General features: G+C 40.3%; 1 protein-coding gene across 1 annotated transcript; it reads left to right on the top strand.

Annotated features, from left to right (window-relative positions):
• Positions 1–4,020: 4,020 nt before the first annotated feature.
• On the top strand, positions 4,021–18,751 carry LOC133053602 (eukaryotic translation initiation factor 1A, Y-chromosomal-like). Its single transcript, XM_061138155.1, has 6 exons — positions 4,021–4,036; positions 5,836–5,919; positions 12,801–12,904; positions 13,877–13,927; positions 17,688–17,769; positions 18,657–18,751. The coding sequence occupies exons 1-6, from the start codon at positions 4,021–4,023 to the stop codon at positions 18,749–18,751; spliced, it is 432 nt and encodes a 143-aa protein (XP_060994138.1).
• The last annotated feature ends 261 nt before the right edge of the window (positions 18,752–19,012 follow it).

The raw sequence follows: 19,012 nt of genomic DNA, 5'->3' as shown, positions 1-19,012 counted from the left end.
AGGACTAATTTAAAAACTAATTCTAACGTGTTCTCATCTCAGAAAAGCTTACTGATGAAATTAGGGAGCACTGAGAAATGTCAGTTCTACCAGATTCCCACAATAAAATCAGTAAGAACATTAGGAGTTAGGGGCAAGGTTTTTTGGGGGGAAGGCAAAAACTGTTTAATTCTTTAGATAAATATGTCATAATCAAAGTAGTCTGGAATACTTGTAGTCTCTCCTTCAGTTTCAGAAGATTCTACAGCCCCAAGAGTAATGCAGGGCTTTGCAAGTGAAACCCTGAAACTCACCAAGAGCTCACCAAACTCTAGCAGGGCACGTTAGAGAAGAGGTGTTAATGTGCTCTTCAAATTTGTGAGCTTTATAACCAAATTAAAGAAAGGCAAAAAGAGCTTCAAGATGATAGATAGTGCTAAAGAGCCTGCTGAAACAAATGCAGTACACATGAATGGTAAACATGGTTAGGGCAGAGGAAGCATGAATTCTATTAACGGAAAATATGTTAAAATTTTCTTAGTGTCTGTGTAGAAGGAGAAGTCTCCTCAGAAATTATAACAAGGAAAACGTATATCATCTTTTAGAAAATAAAAAAAGAAAGTCCAGGTGGCTTCAAAGGAAATATAAAGAGAATATGCTCATAGCTGCAGAACAGAGAGCTTAGGGGCTAAAGGGGATGTATATATGAATTATTTTATATGTGAATTACATGAGTGACATGATGATTCCTAGGTTGAGATATGCAAAACACAAATTAGAACACTGATGCTTGGGATGTCTTGACCTCTTCTCCTGGTGGGACTATTGCCCATTTTTATTTTCTGATAAATTCATACTAATGAGTATTATTTCATCATGTGTGGAAGAATACCTATTTTATGTCTTTTCAACATTAAAGAATATTTGCTTGTTACTATATATATATAACTACACTTCTATTTTCCACAGACTCAGTCTTTCTCTAAGGTTTCAGTTTTTGTATCAGTATTATTTTTTTAATTTGTATTCATTTTTTCTTTGCAGTGCCTAGTCTTCATTGCTGCCCAAGGGCTTTCTCTAGCTGTGGCAAGTGAGGCACAGCCTTCTTCATGTGGTGGCTTCTTTTGTTGCAGAGCACTGGCTCTATTTCCAGCACATGAGCTCATTTGTTGTGGGGCATGGACTCCTTAGTTGTGACCCATGAGCCTAGTTACTCTTCAGCAGGTGGAATTTTCCCAGACCAGCAATATAACCCACATCCCCTGCATGGAGAAGCGACTCTAAGATACTGGATCACTAAGGAAGTCCTGAACAAGCCCAGTCTTGACAGAAGTTTGATCTAGCATACATGAAAGACAAGATAAAGAATCCACCTGCCAATGTAGGTGACCCAGGGTTAGGAAAACCTTGGGTGGGGAAGATAGATCCTCTGGAGAAGGGAATGGCAACCCACTTCATTATTCTTGTGTGGGAAATCCAAGGGACAGAGGAGCCTGGTGGTGTATGGTCCATGGAGGTAAAAATGAGGTGGACTTGACTTAGTGACTAATTACCACCACTACTATCAACATGTGGCTTTTAGGGGGGACAAGTTGACAGCTTTGTTCAAATGACTTTGGATGGAACGTCTGAAAAGTGGTCACTGCTTTTGGTTATTAAAGCTATCAGTAACTCAAAGACACTCCTGTACTATTGACTGGAAAAGCAAAATCCTTTATAATACTGTCTGTGTAGTTTTATAGTGTACTGGAAGATAATTCAGTCAGTCATTTATATGCACGTATGTAGTTCTCTTTGAAGGTCATGTCTTACAACTGCAGCTGACAGCAGTTTTGCTCTTGCTTTGGTATTGATCTTGAATTCCACATTGCTTCATTGGTGAAAGCAGCATGTCACTAGGCATATGTTGTTTGTTTAATCTTTTAACATATTCTACCAGAACAACTTGCCTCTGAAAGGGGAACAGACACTCCAGTTGTCCTAGGGTTCTATAGACAAGAGAGGAGTAAAAGTTCATTGCTTTTTGAATTTTTTTCAGGGTCAAATACACTTTCTTAGTCAGACCTCCATATATCAAGCTTTTCAAGCACTTTTCTTACAAAAATAAATTTTGGTTTCTAGTATGCTTAGTTTTGCAGTTGTGTCTGATTCTTTGTGACATCATAGACTCTTGTCCGTCAAGCTCCTGTGTCCACAGGTAGTCTCCAGGCCAGAATACTGGAGTGGGTTGCTCCGCCCTCTTCGAGGGATCTGCCCAACCCAGGGGCGGAAGACAGGTTGACCGCATTGCAGTCAGATCGTTTCCCATCTGAGCCATGAAGGAAGCACAAGAATACTGGAGTGGGTAGCCTATGCCTCCTCCAGAGGATCTTTCAACCTTGGGAAACAAACTGGGGTGTCCTGCCATTGCAGTGGATTCTTTACTGGTTGAGCTACCAGGGAAGCCCTCAATTCTGCTAAAAAGTATCAATTGTCAATCCTTGCTATGTGGGCTCATTGATTATAGGGCATGATTGAAGGAAACCAACTTTCCATACAGCGTTTTGACCTTGAGGCAAAACAAAAAGCAAAAGTGAGGGAAATCATAGTATTGTTGATCAAATATCAATAAATAATTAATAGTATAAATAGAAAATCATAAGTTCAGGAAACTTGAAGACCACAGGCTGGAAATGGTCTTTCACACAGTTTTGAGAGGAGGCTTAGAGGCAGACGCAGGGGCAGAGCCAGTACATATACAACCTTCTTTAACGCAGAAACTATATGTAGTGAAACACATAAATTGCGAAAACATTCCTGATAATCACAAAGAAAAAAACAAACAAACAAACAAACAAAAAAAAACACGCCAAACAAACAGGGATTGAAAGCAAGAGATTGTAGCGTTTCTCTAGGCAAGCATGTGGAATCACTAAAGTTTCCATTCCCATATTCATCTTAACCATCTAGGGACCCATAGACCCAAGCACAGAAATGCTTCATCTTGTTTTTCCCATCCGGAGTTTCTCAAGCATGCACTGCTGATGGACAACTGCAGTAGATTTTGACGTCTTTCCTTAAGTCGATCAAGAGTGACTTTTCTTTAGTGGTTAAAGCACATGGACAATAGTGGTTTCTCACGTCAAAAGGTAGGGCGTCTTGCATAAATTAGTTCAAGTGAAGTAACACGTAGTCCCGAATGTTTCCTCATACTTAAAATAGGTGAAACTATGCATCACTCCATCACTATGAAAAACAATCCTGAACATTTTATTTCTGAAGAGAAAGTTTTTGATATTTCTAAATTTTATTCTTTATCCATTTATTTTGTTTGTTTACACTAACTTTAAACTTTATTCTACCCATCTGACACTGGATACGACATCTGGATACACCAATCTTGGTGGACCTAAGAGAGGGGTCTGTAATGATCCTGGGCTCAATCTTTTGAGAGACATCTATACCCTTTCTCTTTAATTCTTCCACCACTGTACTATGTACCATATTTCTAACAGAAGCCTCCTGGTGGAATTTGTTTCTCCAAGAAGGAAGACAACACATACAATTCAAACAAAGAAACGATCAGAGAGCAAATGGTCAAGAGCACTTATTACAAAATAGCAAAAGTCTACTCAGTAGTTTGAGTCAGCTCAAGCGGTTTCTATTTGGGGAAATGCATGCGGTCTCCACTATATTGACACATCTCGCTCAGCGCAGTGTTCTCCAAAAATCTATACCTGTCTACTGCAATCTGTCACAGCGTCCCTCACATTGTTGAGTGCCAGGAAGTCAGTGGGTTTGGACTACACGTGCTCCGTAGGGCGGAAGAGAATGTGCTTGGAGGATAGGCCCATAGCGTCAGAGGCGGGGAAAGTGACGTTAACCACGTGACACTGGCTGGGTCGCCATTTTGCTGCCGCTAGGCGTGGCTGCGCTCCGATTTCTCGCGCGAGTTCTCAAGTCGGAGTGTGTAGGTTAGCTCCTTGGAAACCTCGGAGGATTACCTGCCAGCGGCAGCGGCACCGGAAGCTGCTTGGAAACAGTGAGCCTGCCGTTGCAGCTATGCCCAAGAATAAAGGTAATGACTCGGCTTCCCGGCACCAGGGTCTGCTCTGCCGCGGTCAGTGGTAGTTTCTCCGTCGTGTGGTTGGCTGAGGTCTTTGAGCGGACTCCACAGTCCACAGAGGAGCTAGGAAGCGGCTCCTGCTTCCTCCCGCTCTGTAGACATAGCGGGATAATTTCCTCTCCGCTTTTGTCAGTTTTACACGGAGCTGAAAATACGATTAGTTTTGGATTCATGCCAGTTTAACTGCAGGCCGGTAGTAAACTGGCAGAAGGCTACTTTCGGGCAGCTGAGGCTTCGTCCCTGAGGCTTTCATCCCTTCCGAAGACTCTCCCTTAGCTGTTGTTTGTGACACACTGATTCTCTCTTTGGGTCTAGTAAATACTTGTCAGTAGTTTACTTTGTGCGCGGTTGACTACTGGTGAAAAGACTGCTTTGCAAACACGGAGGCAAAACGCTGTTGCACGTTTAGGTTCATGTCTGCCAGTTTACTTTCTTCTGCCTGTCACAAACCTTAACCTTCTTTAGAACGCACACATATCCCAACGTGTTCAGCCTTCTTATCCAGTAAAATAGATGCTGGCACTGTGTATTTCTATTTGTCTTTATTCTGAGTCAGACAGTTCACAAATAACCAGATTTGACAGTACTTCTGCTTGTAACTTCCAAAACGGTACTTCTAAACTAACTGAAGCAGAGCCCTGGGACAGTCAGTCCTTGAATTCTCCTTTTTAGAGACCTGAGTTGTTCTTGTGTCATGTTTAATATTCTTGTAATGCCTCCTGGCAAACTGGAACTGCTAGGAGTGAGAATATCTCCTTCAGAGTAGCACCACATTTCACATTGCACGAGAGGCAAACCTCTCTTCATTATTCATTCCTGACACTTCATGTTAGCTCTCAAGGCTTCCTTAAGGTTTGCCACATTGGGTCAAATTTTTCACCTTTGAGTTCAGTGCTCTCTACATTCCCCAAACCAACTGGCACAGCCTTTCTCTAGCAAGCAAATGTTTTCCTGCTAACTATCCAGGCAAACTCTAGAAACCTCTTTTTCATAATGTGTTAGGTAAATTACAAACCACTTCTACTTGTTTTTTTCTAATCTATTTAATTCACTTTTAGCTTACAAATAAGTGTGCATTTGTAACAAGAGAAACAGTCCTTGTTTCCTCCTCTGTTTTTAGGAATGAAGTTTCAGATGCCCACATTGGGTTGTGTATCCTGAAGAGAATAGGACTGACTTTATGAATGCTGACTTAGTACAGCTTGGTGCTTAATAGATGTTCAATACATTTTTGTTAATGTTATCTTCAGTCCAGCCTTGGGTGGCTCCCGTCTTCCTTCTGTGGGACTTTTAAACCAGCTGCTAACGCTCATGCCAAACTGAAGACGTTTCTACATATGATTTTTCAGTTTCCATTCCTTTACAGATATATGGAGTAGTCTCGGTTTATTAATTGGAAAGTAAATTGTGGAAGAGAATGTATAGAATCCAGGTTTAAGTGGAAAGCATGGATAATAAAAATGCTAATGGTTATCTCTGGTAATGTGTTATGTGGTTGATATTAGCTGTTAAGTGATTTAGAAGAACATCATTGGCAATTGGTAAGCGGCTAATCGGTAAGCAAGTTAGGTTAAATTGTAAATCTCTTTTGAGGTCTGTTAATATTTTCCTGGTATTTAAATGATAACCTGTTTGTTCCGCTGTGTTTTTGTAAAGTTTCAAAGCTTACGTTTGTTTGTTTTACAGTTGAGTTTGTAAACTATTATACAGATGATTAGATTTCAATTTTTATTCACTTTTTAATCACTTAGGTAAAGGAGGCAGAAACAAGCGTAAGGGTAAGAAGGAGATTGAATATAAAAATAGAGACCTAGTCTTTAAAGAAGATGGACAAGGTAAGAATTCTTTACTTATACCTTTTCTAGTAATGTGAATTTCACAGTTTGATCTGAAACATGTCTTAGTCATAATGCTGAGGAGTTGTCTCATAACTCCCTTGTTTTTTCTTCATCTAAACGATTTTTATCTGCTTATGTGTTTTTCTTTTTGTTTTTTTTATGCTGTGCTGGGCCTTCTTTACTGCGCATGGGCTTTTCTTTCGATGAGGACAGCAGGGGCTGCTCTGCAGCTGCAATGCACGAGCTTCCCATCGGGGTGCCCTCTCCACTTGTGGAGCAGAGGCTCTTGGGAGACCAGGCTTCAGTAGTTGCAGTGCATGGGCTCAGTAGTTGCAGCTTGTAGGCTGTAGAGCACAGGCGCAATAGCTGTGGCACCGGGGCTCAGTCTTTGGGAGGCATGTGAGTTCATCCTGGACCAGGGGTCAGACCAGTGTCTGCTGTATTGGCAGGTGGATTCCCTACCCCTGAGCCACGACGGAAGCCCCTCGTATCTCCATCTTTTCCCCATTTACAGTGCCCTATATTTCTCCATAATTTCTGTATTAATTTATTGTACACTATTTCTTTTCTCATGCAGGTTTACAATGTGGCATTTCTGTAAACAAGGTGTCCTGTTTTTACTCTGTGGATAACCATGGTATAAATGACAGTGAATTGTAGTGTTTGGAGCAGAGTAAGCCTGGCTGCCAACATTGAAAATCGCCTACTTTTGCACTCATTTTTCAGTAGAGTATGAGAAATCCATGCCAAGACCTCAGCCCCTCAGTACTCCAATGTCACTAGTGCATGATCATATTTAATAAAGTAACAGAATAGTTGACTATCTCTTACTTGAGTAAGTGCAGACTAAAATAAGAGTAAAATAACTGACTGAAGCACTTACTTTTTCCCCTTTCATATTTAGCTAAGCCCACAGAGGAGATGAAATATGAGTGCAACTCCCATATTTTGTTTATAACTTAGACTCACTAATTTTCAGTGCTTTCTTCTATTCTTTCTTTTGGAACATGCACATTTTCCTCCTACCATTTTGTTTGTTTGTTTGTTTGTTTGTTTTTTTCATTTATTTTTATTAGTTGGAGGCTAATTACTTTACAGTATTGTAGTGGTGTTTGCCATACATTGGCATGAATCAGCCATGGATATACATGTATTCCCCCACCCCAACCCCCCCTCCCACCTCTCTCTCTCCACCCGATCCCTCTGGGTCTTCCCAGTGCACCAGCCCCGAGCACTTGTCTCATGCATCCAACCTGGGCTGGTGATCTGTTTGACCCTTGATAGTATACATGTTTCGATGCTGTTCTCTCAAAACATCCCACCCTCACCTTCTCGCACAGAGTCCAAAAGCCTGTTCTGTTCATCTGTGTCTCTCTTTCTGTGTTGCATGTAGGGTTATGGTTAGACCAGGTTTCTAAATTCCATATATATGCATTAGTATACTGTATTGGTCTTTATCTTTCTGGCTTTCTTCACTCTGTATAATGGGCTCCAGTTTCATCCATCTCATTAGAACTGATTCAAATGAATTCTTTTTAATGGCTGAGTAATATTCCATGGTGTATATGTACCACAGCTTCCTTATCCATTCCTCTGCTGATGGACATCTGGGTTGCTTCCATGTCCTGGCTATTATAAACAGCGCTGCGATGAACACTGGGGTGCATGTGTCTCTTTGAGATCTGGTTCCCTCCGTGTGTATGTCCAGAAGTGGGATTGCTGGGTCATATGGCAGTTCTATTTCCAGTTTTTAAAGACATCGCCACACTGTTCTCCATAGCGGCTGTACTAGTTTGCATTCCCACCAGCAGTGTAAGAGGGTTCCCTTTTCTCCACACCCTCTCCAGCATTTATTGCTTGTAGACTTTTGGATAGCAGCCATCCTGACTGGTGTGTAATGGTACCTCGTTGTGGTTTTGATTTGCATTTCTCTGATAATGAGTGATGTTGAGCATCTTCTCATGTGTTTGTTAGCCATCTGTATGTCTTCTTTGGAGAAATGTCTGTTTAGTTCTTTGGCCCATTTGTTGATTGGGTCATTTATTTTTCTGGAATTGAGCTGCAGGAGTTGCTTGTATATTTCTGAGATTAATCCTTTGTCTGTTGCTTCGTTTGCTATTATTTTCTCCCAATCTGAGGGCTGTCTTTTCACCTTGCTGATAGTTTCTTTGTTGTGCAAAAGCTTTTAAGTTTCATTAGGTCCCGTTTGTTTCTTTTTGCTTTTATTTCCAATATTCTGGGAGGTGGGTCATAGAGGATCCTGCTGTGATTTATGTCGGAGCGTGTTTTGCCTATGTTCTCCTCTGGGAGTTTTATAGTTTCTGGTCTTACATTTAGATCCTTACTGCATTGGAGTTTAGTTTTGTGTATGGTGTTAGAAGGCGTTCTCGTTTCATTCTTTTACAAGTGGTTGACCAGTTTTCCCAGCACCACTTGTTAAAAGAGGTTGTCTTTTTTCCACTGTATATTCTTGCCTCCTTTGTCAAAGTCCTCCTAACATATTAAACTTTCTTCTAGGCGGGTCTCGTTACATACAGTTATGGACTTTAGCCCTAAATATTCCATCTCCTAAGAGCGAAGCCTTTCTCCTATGTAACTCCAGTAGCATGGTCACAGGAAATTTAACCTTAGCATTATACTGTCACTTGGTAGGTACTCAGTTCTAGCCCCAATGCTTGCGCTTAGTCACATCTGACTCTTTTGAGATCTCGGGGACTGTAGCCCACCTGGCTCCTGTGTCCACAGGATTCTCCAGGCAAGAATACTGGAGTATGTTGCCATTTGCTTCTCCACAGGCTCATCCTGGCCCGGAAGTCTAGTGCGTTGTCTCCTTTGTCTCTTGCGTTTGCAGGTGGATTCTTCATGGCTGAGCCACTGGGCAAACCCCTGTTCAGGAATAGCCAGGAGCCATATGTGGATGTTGAAATGAATTGAAGTTAGCATATTGTTCAGTTCTTGTGCATACCTTTCTCTCAATTGAAAATTCTATTCTCTGTTGTTGAGCTGGTGTATATATAACCACCACAAACATTTGTCCATTTGTTTCAGTCATTTCCAGCACTTCATAACAAAGCCATGTAGTTATTCCTGCATAGTGCAAGTCACTAAACACACAGACACACACACACACACGCTCAGGAACAAACACAAATATTTTTATTGATCATTTGAAACATGATGTGTTTCTAAAGATAATCTGGTCTTTGACCTTCATATTTTTTCCTTACGTTAGAAGTGTGTTTCAGGGCCAGTCTTTAAATTATCATTATCTTTTCTTTGCTCTTTTCTCCTGTGTAGCAGCCCTGAGTACTAAGCTGGGTTCATGGCCTGTGATGCAAGGGACTGTCCATAGTTGGAATCCCATTTACCTTTCAGGATAATGACAGATGAGACAAGAATCTCTTTGGGGGAGTTGTTTCTCAGTCACTAAGCCATGTCTGTGACCCTTGCGGGACCCCGTGAACGGCAGTACACCTGGGTTCCCTGTCCTTACCATACCCTTGCATTCGCTCAGACTCATATCCCTTGAATCCTGTGATACCATCCAACCATCTCATCTTCTGTTGTCCTGTTCTCTTCCCCTCCTGCTTTCCCTCCCACATCAGGGTCTTCTCCTTGCAGTCGACTCTTTGCATCAGGTGGCCAAAGTATTGGAGCTTCAGCAGCAGTCCTTGCAGTGAATATTCAGGGTTGATCTCCTTTAGGATTGACTGATTTGATTTCCTTGCTGCCCAAGGGACTCTGAAGAGTCTTCTCCAGCGCTACAGTTGATACACTTCAACTCTTTGGCGTTCAGCCCTCTTCATGGTCCCAACTCTCACATCCATACATGACTACTGGAAGAACTAGAGCTTTGACGGTACAGAGCGTTGTCATCAAAGTAATATCTCTGCCTTTTAACATGCTGTCTAGAGTTGTCATCGCTTTTCTTCCAAGGAGCAGTTCAGTTCAGTTCAGTCGCTCAGTCATTTCCAACTCTTTGCAACGCCGTGGACTGCAGCAAGCCATGCCTCCCTGTCCATCAGCAACTCCTGGAGTTTAGCCAGACTCATGTCCCTTGAGTCAGTGATGCCATCCAACCAGCTCATCCTCTCTTGTTCCCTTCTCCTCCTGTCCTCAATCTTTGCCAGCATCAGGGTCTTTTCAAAAGAGTCAACTCGTCACATCAGGTGGCCAAAGTATTGGAGTTTCAGCTTCAAGATCAGTCCTTCCAATGAACACCCAGGACCGATCTCCTTTAGTATGGACTGGTTGGATCTCCTTGCAGTCCAAGGGACTCTCAAGAGTCTCCTCCAACACCACAGTTCAAGAGCATCAGTTCTTCAGCACTCAGCTTTCTTTACTGTCCTGTCTCACACATCCATACATGACTGCTGGAAAAACCATAGCCTTTGCCTAGATGCACCTTTGTTGGCAAAGGAATGTCTCTGCTTTTCAATATGCTGTATAGTTTGGTTATAACTTTCCATCCAAGCGTCTTTTTATGTCATGCTTACGGTCACCATCTGCAGTGGCTTTCAAGGCCCCGAAACTAAAGTCAGCCACTGTTTCCACTCTTCCCTATGTATTTGCCATGAAGTGACGGCACCGCAAGCCATGATCTTTGTTTTCAGAATGTTTAGCTTTAAGCCAACTTTTTCCCTCTCTTCTTTCACTCTCATAAAGAGAATCTTTCCTCAAGGGTGCTGTCATCTGCGTATCTGAGATTATTGAATTTTTTTGCCGGCAGTCTTGATTCCACCTTGTGCTTCATCCAGCCCAGCATTTCTCGTGATGTACTCTGCATAGAAGTTAAATAGGCAGGTTGACAATGTGCAGCCTAGATATGCTCCTTTTCCTACTTGGAACCAGTCTGTTGTTCCACATCCACCACTAACTGTTGCTTCCTGACTTGCGTACAGATTTCTCAAGAGGCAGGTCAGGTGGGCTGGTATTCCCAGCGTTTTTGAATTGTGCACAGTTTATTGTGATCCGCACAGTCAAAGGCTCTGGCATAGTCAGTAAAGCAGAAATAGATGTTTTTCTGGAACTCCCTTGCTTTTTCCATGATCCAGTGGATGTTGGCAATTTGATCTCCGTTCCTCCGCCTTTAGAAAACCAGCTTTGAACATCTGGAAGTTCACAGTTCATGTATTGTTGAAGCCTGGCTTGGAGAATTTTGAGCATTACTTTGCCAGCGTATGAGATGAGTACAGCAGTGCGGTACTTTGAGAGGTTTTGGCGTTGCCTTTCTTTGGGATTGGAAAGAAAACTGACGTTTCCTGTCCCCTTGCCCCTGCTGAGTATTCCAAATTTGCTGGCACATTGACTGCAGCACTTTCACAGCATCATCTTTGAGGATTTGAAATAGCTCAGCTGGAAATCCATCACCTCCACTAGCTTTGTCTGTAGTGATACTTCTAAGGCCCGCTTGATTTCACGTTCCAAGATGTCTGGCTCCAGGTGAGTGATCACTCCTTGGTGATTATCTGGGTCGGGCAGATCATTTTTGTGCACTTCTGTGTATTCTTGCCACCTCTTCTTAATATCTTCTGCTTCTGTTAAGTCCATACCATTTCTGCCTTTTCTGGAGCCCATCTTTGCATGACACGTTCCCTTGGTATCTCCAATTGTCCTGAAGAAATCTTTTCCATTCTTTTATTTTCCTCTCTTTACTTGCACTGGTCGCCAAGGAAGGCTTTCTTATCTCTCCTTGCCATTCTTTGGAACTCTGCATTCAAATGAGTATGTCTTTCCTTTACTCCTTTGCTTTTCACTTCCCTTCTTTCACGGCTGTTTGTAAGGCCTCCTCGAGAGCCATCTTGCATTTTTTGCATTTCATTTTCTTGGGGATGGTCTTGCTCCCTGTCTCCTGTACAATGTCACGAACCTCTGTCTGTAGTTCATCTGGCACTCTGTCTATCAGATCTAGTTCCTTAAATCTATTTCTCGCTTCCACGGTATAATCATCAGGGACTTTATTTATATCCTACCTGAAAGGTCCAGGAGCAGTCGCCTTTAATATTGTGGCTGCAGTGGCTGTCACTTTGATGTTTGTCCTTAGTAAACCTTTAGTAATGTACCTGCTTTATATTAACTGCCTGTTTCTTTCTCTATTCTGATGCCTGCGTTTGTCATTTAAAGTCAAGAAGACGTCATCCCGTGCTGGCTAATGCTTATGTCAGTGTCTTCAACTGACAGTAGAATCTGGTGGCCTCTTGACTATGCTTAGATAGAATTGTCTTTAAGCATTTGACGCTTTATCTTGAAATACTCTATTAAGGACTTAGAATAAGCATCAGTGTGTCCTCAAGCAAATGTTCGTTAGTGATCAGCCTGCTGTTGATTATCAGTAGAGTTAATGAGGGAAAGGAGAGGCAAGATTTTGCAAATATGCAGCGTGAGAGGTTGCTAAGCCAGCATGTAGGGCGCAGTCTGAAGTGAGCCACTTTGGTGTGCAGAGGTAGAGCATGCAGTCGTGAAGACAAAGACTGAACTGATTTTCTCAAATTAGTGGATGACTTAAATATACCCAGTAGCGATAGCTTTTCGTGGAAATAACGTTTGTGATTTTGGATTAACTGCTTCACTTTTGTCAACTTTTACTTGCTCAGAAAACAAGAGGATAAGTGCATCAGTTTAGCTGAATGAGACCGTAGACATTGCTTGAGAGACTAAGAATTCTCCCATTTTTGTGGATAACATTAATATATGTCCCCTGAGACAGCTCTCATTTGTTGTCATACTTGAACCTTTTGTTCTGTTTTAAATTATGGTTTGGTCTAAAGTTAGCACTCACAGGGAAGTTACCAACTTAATCACAAGTGTTGCATTTTTAGGAAAACTGGACAGTATGTTACGGTTTTGTTTTTCTTTTTTCTTTTTTGCCCCTTCCTAAGAGTATGCCCAGGTAACCAAAATGTTGGGAAATGCACGGTTGGAAGCAGTGTGCTTTGACGGTGTGACAAGGATATGTCATATCCGAGGAAGCTTGAGAAAAAAGGTCAGTGTGGAGGTATATTTTCCTTTAGTCCAAAGCTTACCTTTAAAACATTTATCTGTGCTTCCAAGTGACTGAATTTGGTGAATTCTTGAAGACTTCAAGAATAGTGATTTATATGGCAATATAAACGCATAAAATTAGAAAATGCTTGATAACTTTAATACTAGGACTTAGATTTAGAAAGAATGATTTGTGACACCTAGACTGGACTTATGCCAGAAATGTTTGCTCTTGCGGAAACAGACAGAGTCCGTGTATGAACCAAATGGAAATGGTAAGCCGTGAAAGAAAGAAAGAAAGAAAGAAAGAAAGCAAGAAAAATAAAACACCTGAAGATTATTTTTCAGACAACAGAAGTCTAATTGTTAACTAAACCTAACGTTTGGTCCTGGGTAAGACTTTGCTTTGTGGGAACAGCTGTATGTGTTGTTAGGAACATTTGAAATTGGAACATGGTAGAGCATCTTATTTAGTAATTTTGGCACGTTGATTGACCATATTGTTTAAAAGTTCCTTCAACCCTACTTTTTTGGATTAAAAATCAGTTTTGTTCTCTTGAGTCATTCTCTTCCAGTTAGTGGTTTGGGAACCTGAATTGACGTCAACTGGTAACTAGATGACTATATTTGTGTAGATGACTTATTTTCATTTGTTGAAAAGAACTGAAAATGTCCAGAGTGATTTGTGAATAAAAGTAATTCACGTGACAAAGAACTATTCTCTTGTACATTCAGATGCTCTTAGGCATGAGCACACACACAGATAATACACACATACATGCACATGCACACACAACACACACACAGACCACAGACACATACACACACACACTCATCTGTAGTTTTGCCATAATTCATTAGTAGATATTTCTCACAGACCGAATGAATTATATTTTTTGTATTAAGTATTGCTTTACATTGAACACTATTGTTTGCATTTTACATACAATATACCATGAGTTTTCTTTTATAGGTTTGGATAAATTCTTCAGATATTATATTGGTTGGTCTTCGAGACTATCAGGTAAGAATTACGTGTAAGTTTATAATCTTGAATTTAAGAATCATTAATATCAGTATCTAGATGATGCAATAAAATGCATTTGACCTGTTCTAGCCAGTTATGAGTCTCATCCTTCTGGCATCCAAATTTGTTATGATCCACAGTGTTTAAGATGATAGGATTCTGGCTGGCTGACGGTACATGTGTTTTGTGGGAAGACTGGTTGTTTCTTTCTTTATTTTAAATATAATAAGTAATAAATATTCTCTTATAATTTTGGATAAATACTAGAGCTCATCCTTCTGTCCTTCTTTAAAGTCCAGGTGTAGTCAGGCCTCTGTGCTAGGTTTTCAGTGATTCTGGTGCAGGCTGACGTTTTCAGTATCTGCAGTAAAATGAGAAGGTATCTTCATATTTTATGATATATATTTCACAGAGCTAGATTATTCATTTTCCTTTCACTTGTCTTTTCCTTTAATTTTTGATGGCGCTGAAGCTCGTGGGATCTTAGATCCCCAGTCAGAGATTGAACCCAGAATACATCTGAGGAAGCCCTGAGTCCTTGTCATTGGACCGCCAGAGGACTCCGCCCATTTTTCTTTTTAAATACTTTTGTAAACTACCCTTTGCTGAAATAGAACAGTAGCATATGAGAGTGATTTTCATTAGCATTATTACTCACTAAAAAAAAATTTAGTAATTTATGTTGGGTTCTCAGTTGCAGTTTTTAAATTTCAAGGTCTCAAATCGCAGTTTGAGAAATCACTGCTGTAAGATGATGCAATTAAGTCAGGCAAAACCTCTAATCTCCAAGGGGGGGGGGTTTGGCTTGTAGGAGAAGGGTAAGACATAGACTAGGTGATTTAGAGTGTATGTTATAAATCTGAGATGAATGCTTAAAAAGCTACTTGTTAGTTGCCCGCTATGACCTCAGTGTTTGTACTAAGACTTGTGAGACAGAAGTCAAACCCATCACATGTGCCCAGTTAAATTTTAAGTGCAATAATTCTATTATCAGGTCATGTTTCTCTCTCTATTCTATTATCAAGTCATGTTTCCTATAAATAATTACGATGTGCTGATTTGTAAATTTCAGTCTTCTGTTTCCCTGTTGATTTTTTTGGTGTGATCGTTCTATTAGTGATTAAAGCGACTTTTTTATCTCCACTAGTTTTCTTTTAAAGAATAAGTTTGTCTTGATTCTCTAGTGCAATATTCTTCACAATTAAAACCACATTATGCACACTGTTTCTTGTCTTCTTCTTACACATGCTACCCGAGGTAATGTCTCTGTTAAGTCCAGCTTGTAGGCTTTCTCAGTCATGCTTTGTATTGCCTACGTATTTTCTGGTATGTGAGCGAACACATTTTCCTTTTTCTTCGTACGTCCCATGTTCGTTCTTGTTTCTGTTTTTGTTGAAATCTCAAAAGTGCAAATATAACATGGTGAGACGGGAGATCCGATTTCTTCTCCCAGGGCTTTTTTCTTGCCATTGTTTGTTGAGTGATTTCTGAAACAGATTGTGTAAGGCATGAATCTTTTCCTTGCCTGTGGCCACTGGATGCTTCTTTATAACATCACAGACAGCCCGTGTTTGAGGTTTCATTAAAAACCAGCAGGCCTCTCATCCTCTGCGTTCAGGCCCTGTGCTTGCAGTGGTATACCTTTGATACTAAGCCAGGCGACTGATAGCTCTTCATTTTAGGCTCGTGCAGAAAATCCAGGTGACTCGAAGCTGAGAGGTTAGGAGCATCCCTGAACTTTGATTAGTGTGTCTTCAGTCTTGATTCCACATATAAGTGAGGTCCTACAGTGTTTGCCTTCTCTGTGTGACTTGTTTCTCTTAGCACACTACCCTCCGGTTTCATCCTAGTTGCTCCAGATGGCAGGATTTATCTGCATTGGATGTTATGCCCTCATTGGTCATAACATTTGCAAATATTTTTACCGATCTAGTACACTGTCTTTTTGTAGTTGTTGTTGACAATTTGCTTTTCTGTGCAAAAGTGATTTAGTGTGATGTAGTTCCACTGAGTAGGTTTTGCTTGTGTTGCTTATGGCTTTGGTGTCCTATACAAAAAGCAAAGAGCAAGAGCGGCACTTGGTAGTTTTGCACTGCATTCTCTTGCCAGTAGTTTGAGGGTTTCAGGCCTGTTTAAATCTCTGATCTACTCCAGGGTAATTTTAGGCAGTTTGTGGTGTAAGAAAGGCGTCCACTATATGTTAAGTATTGTTTTCCCAGTACTGTTTATTGGAGAGGATGTCTTTTCTGCACTGAGATCTTGGTTCCCTTCATGGGTTTTAATTGATTGTCTTTGAAAAATTTTATTTCTGAGTGATGAGTTTTGTCCCAAGAGTCCATATTACTGGTGAAATGCCGGAGACATATTGTTGGGACAGTTGTGTTTGGAAAGCAGGAAGTGTGTGTCCTCCAGCTTTATTCTTCCTCCAGGTTGCTTTGGTGGTTAGGATTGTGTGCGGTTCCATATGGCTTTGTCTCTGAAAATAACTGCTACTTGAATTTCTATAGGAATTGCATGGAATCTGTACATTACTTTGCGTAGTATGGACACATTACTATTATAACTGACTTTTGCATATTGATTTTATATCCTGAAACTTTACTGAATTTTTTTCCTTTGTATGATTTTGTGATCTGGATCATCCATTTATAACCTTTCCATTTTTCATATGTGCTGAGTAAAAATATAGACTCTGTAAATGTGCATCATTTTCATGTCCATTTATTTTAGTTGAACTACATATAACCCCGGAAAGGAATGGAAAAATTGTTAGTTCCCAGTTTAATTCTTTGTTTCTCGGGCAGTGTATCCACAATTATATTAATCCTATAAGGGATTAAGGTACTGACTTTAAAGTGATAGCCACAAATAGCTCTTCTGATTTTTAATCTGCTGTGGATAATTGCAAACCCTTGTTACTGAAATCATATTGTAAAGATAATAGTAGCACCCCCACTCTGTGGAAGTATCTTAGTACGTTATTAGCTAATCTCTTCCCTACTGAGTTGCACTGAGAGTTTTAACACAATACCTACATGTTTTTTTGTGCACATTATAGTTTGAGAAGTGTTGCTTTCTACTACACTGCAGTTTTATGACTGTGATATTTTCAGTTGCCTTTCTTTAGGCCTTTTCTAGGTTAATTGTAAGCATTCAGAATTGTTTGCTCTGTCAGTGACTGGGCGTCTTTAAAATGGAGAAAAGTGAACTTTGTTAGGGCAGTACTTCACAGGCATATTTGCATCAGAAGCACACAGAAGAGCTTTATAAACACACAAGGACTTCACTCCAAGCCTGTCAGGTTTTAGGAGAATATAGGTATCTTTTTAAATCACCACAAACAATGCGAATCAGTAAGATACTCTAAGAACTGTGGGTGATAGAAAGGTTTCTCTTGGGTAACAATACCACCTTCACTTAGAACTACAGTGTTAGAGAGTGAACAAGGACAGTAGTGCCACAGCACTCCCCCCCCCACCCCGCCCCGCCGCCGTGTTTCCTTTTCGTACTTTTGATTCAGTGCATTATATACATCATTTTCCTAGTCTATATTTTATTTGGTCATGCATGCAGACTTCATCACGAGGACTTGTGTGTGTGTGTGTGTGTGTGTGTGTGCGCGTGTGTGTGCGGATGATAGAAGAAAGGTGAGAGAATGGTGAGGTTTCACATAAGTGTGTTTATCTGAAAGTAATTTATGAGACAGCTGATGATTCTTTGCATAACCAATTTTGATCCTTCCTTGTTCCTCTCCAAGGATAACAGAGCAGATGTAATCTTAAAGTACAGTGCAGATGAAGCTAGAAGTCTGAAGGCTTATGGAGAGCTTCCAGAATATGGTAGTTATTATCAAAGATTTTACATTTCCCTGTCTTCTCATAGCATTTGCTAGTTAGTGTTTAGGTGAAGCAGTTGTTTCAGGATTCTCTCTCTCTATGTATTTTTACAAATATGCTTCAATCCTCTTTAAGTATGTGTTAAATATCAGTATATTAAGAACTTAGTAATGGATTATCTTCCTGCAGTATATTCTTTTGGTGGGGAATGAAAAATTTACGGGCTCTAGACTTATACATACGAGTTGTTAAAGGAATGCCTCTTAACAATGCTTAAGAGATTATATAGCTGGTTTCAGCTACTCGATGACAACAGTTATGGTACTGGTATTGATTTCTGTGGAGGAGTATTCAGTTTTTCTTCGTATACAGAGTACTGTTGTGGCGTTTTGTGGAGAGTGCTTTTAAAAGATATCCCTTTTATTTTTTAAAGACAAAAGTATTCCTCTAGTAAGCTTGGAAAGATGAAAATACTTCTAGTAACCAAAAAGAGGAAGTGCACTAAACGCATATTTTGAACATGATAGCAATTTTACTTACTCTATTAGAGTGCATTTTATTATCAAGTTATGTGGTTTTAAGTAAGAGTGAAGATTCTGATGACAATTAGGTCGTTTAAGAAATAGTAAGATAATTGGGAATCAGATCAATACTTACTTGGCAGTGAACTTCTTTTAGCAGTTTCATTGTGAGTTTGTTCTCTGTGATGTGTTTGCAGTTGGGAAGATTTTTCTTGGAATGAAACTGTTGAATCGAAGTTTGATTACAAGCAGTCTGTTGTACACTTCAGTGTTTTAGTAGTAATCCAGTATTGTTTCTTTAAATAGGCAATTAATCTAGTAACACCTTGATTTTATATTTTTAAGCGTATGCTCTTATTGTATTTTTAGTGGAACTTAGTGACACAGATACCTTTGAAACTGAAGATGATGATGAAATCCAGTTTAAGGACCCTGCAGCTGAGGGTGAAGACCCTGAGGTGTAAGTCAAGGCTGAACCGTGTGTGTGTATGCTTTTTAATGTTTTGTACATGAAAGTAGTCAGATGTTTTACCGTTTTTGGTCTCAGAAGGTTGAACACGTGAATATATATTGAGGCCTATGTATCCGTGAGTTTGAATATTCCTTAATATTCAGAATCCACCATGGCAACCTTTTTAAATTTTCAAAAACTTTATAGTTCTTTGGATCCTTGTTTGTTTGTCTTTTAAATCAGTTAGGTTTGACAGTGGGCACTCCATAATGAG

The sequence above is a fragment of the Dama dama genome, chromosome Y, assembly GCF_033118175.1.
Source record: "Dama dama isolate Ldn47 chromosome Y, ASM3311817v1, whole genome shotgun sequence".
Classification (NCBI taxonomy): domain Eukaryota; kingdom Metazoa; phylum Chordata; class Mammalia; order Artiodactyla; family Cervidae; genus Dama; species Dama dama.
Note: the sequence above shows the minus strand (reverse complement) of the source record. Positions and strands in the feature narration are given on the sequence as shown.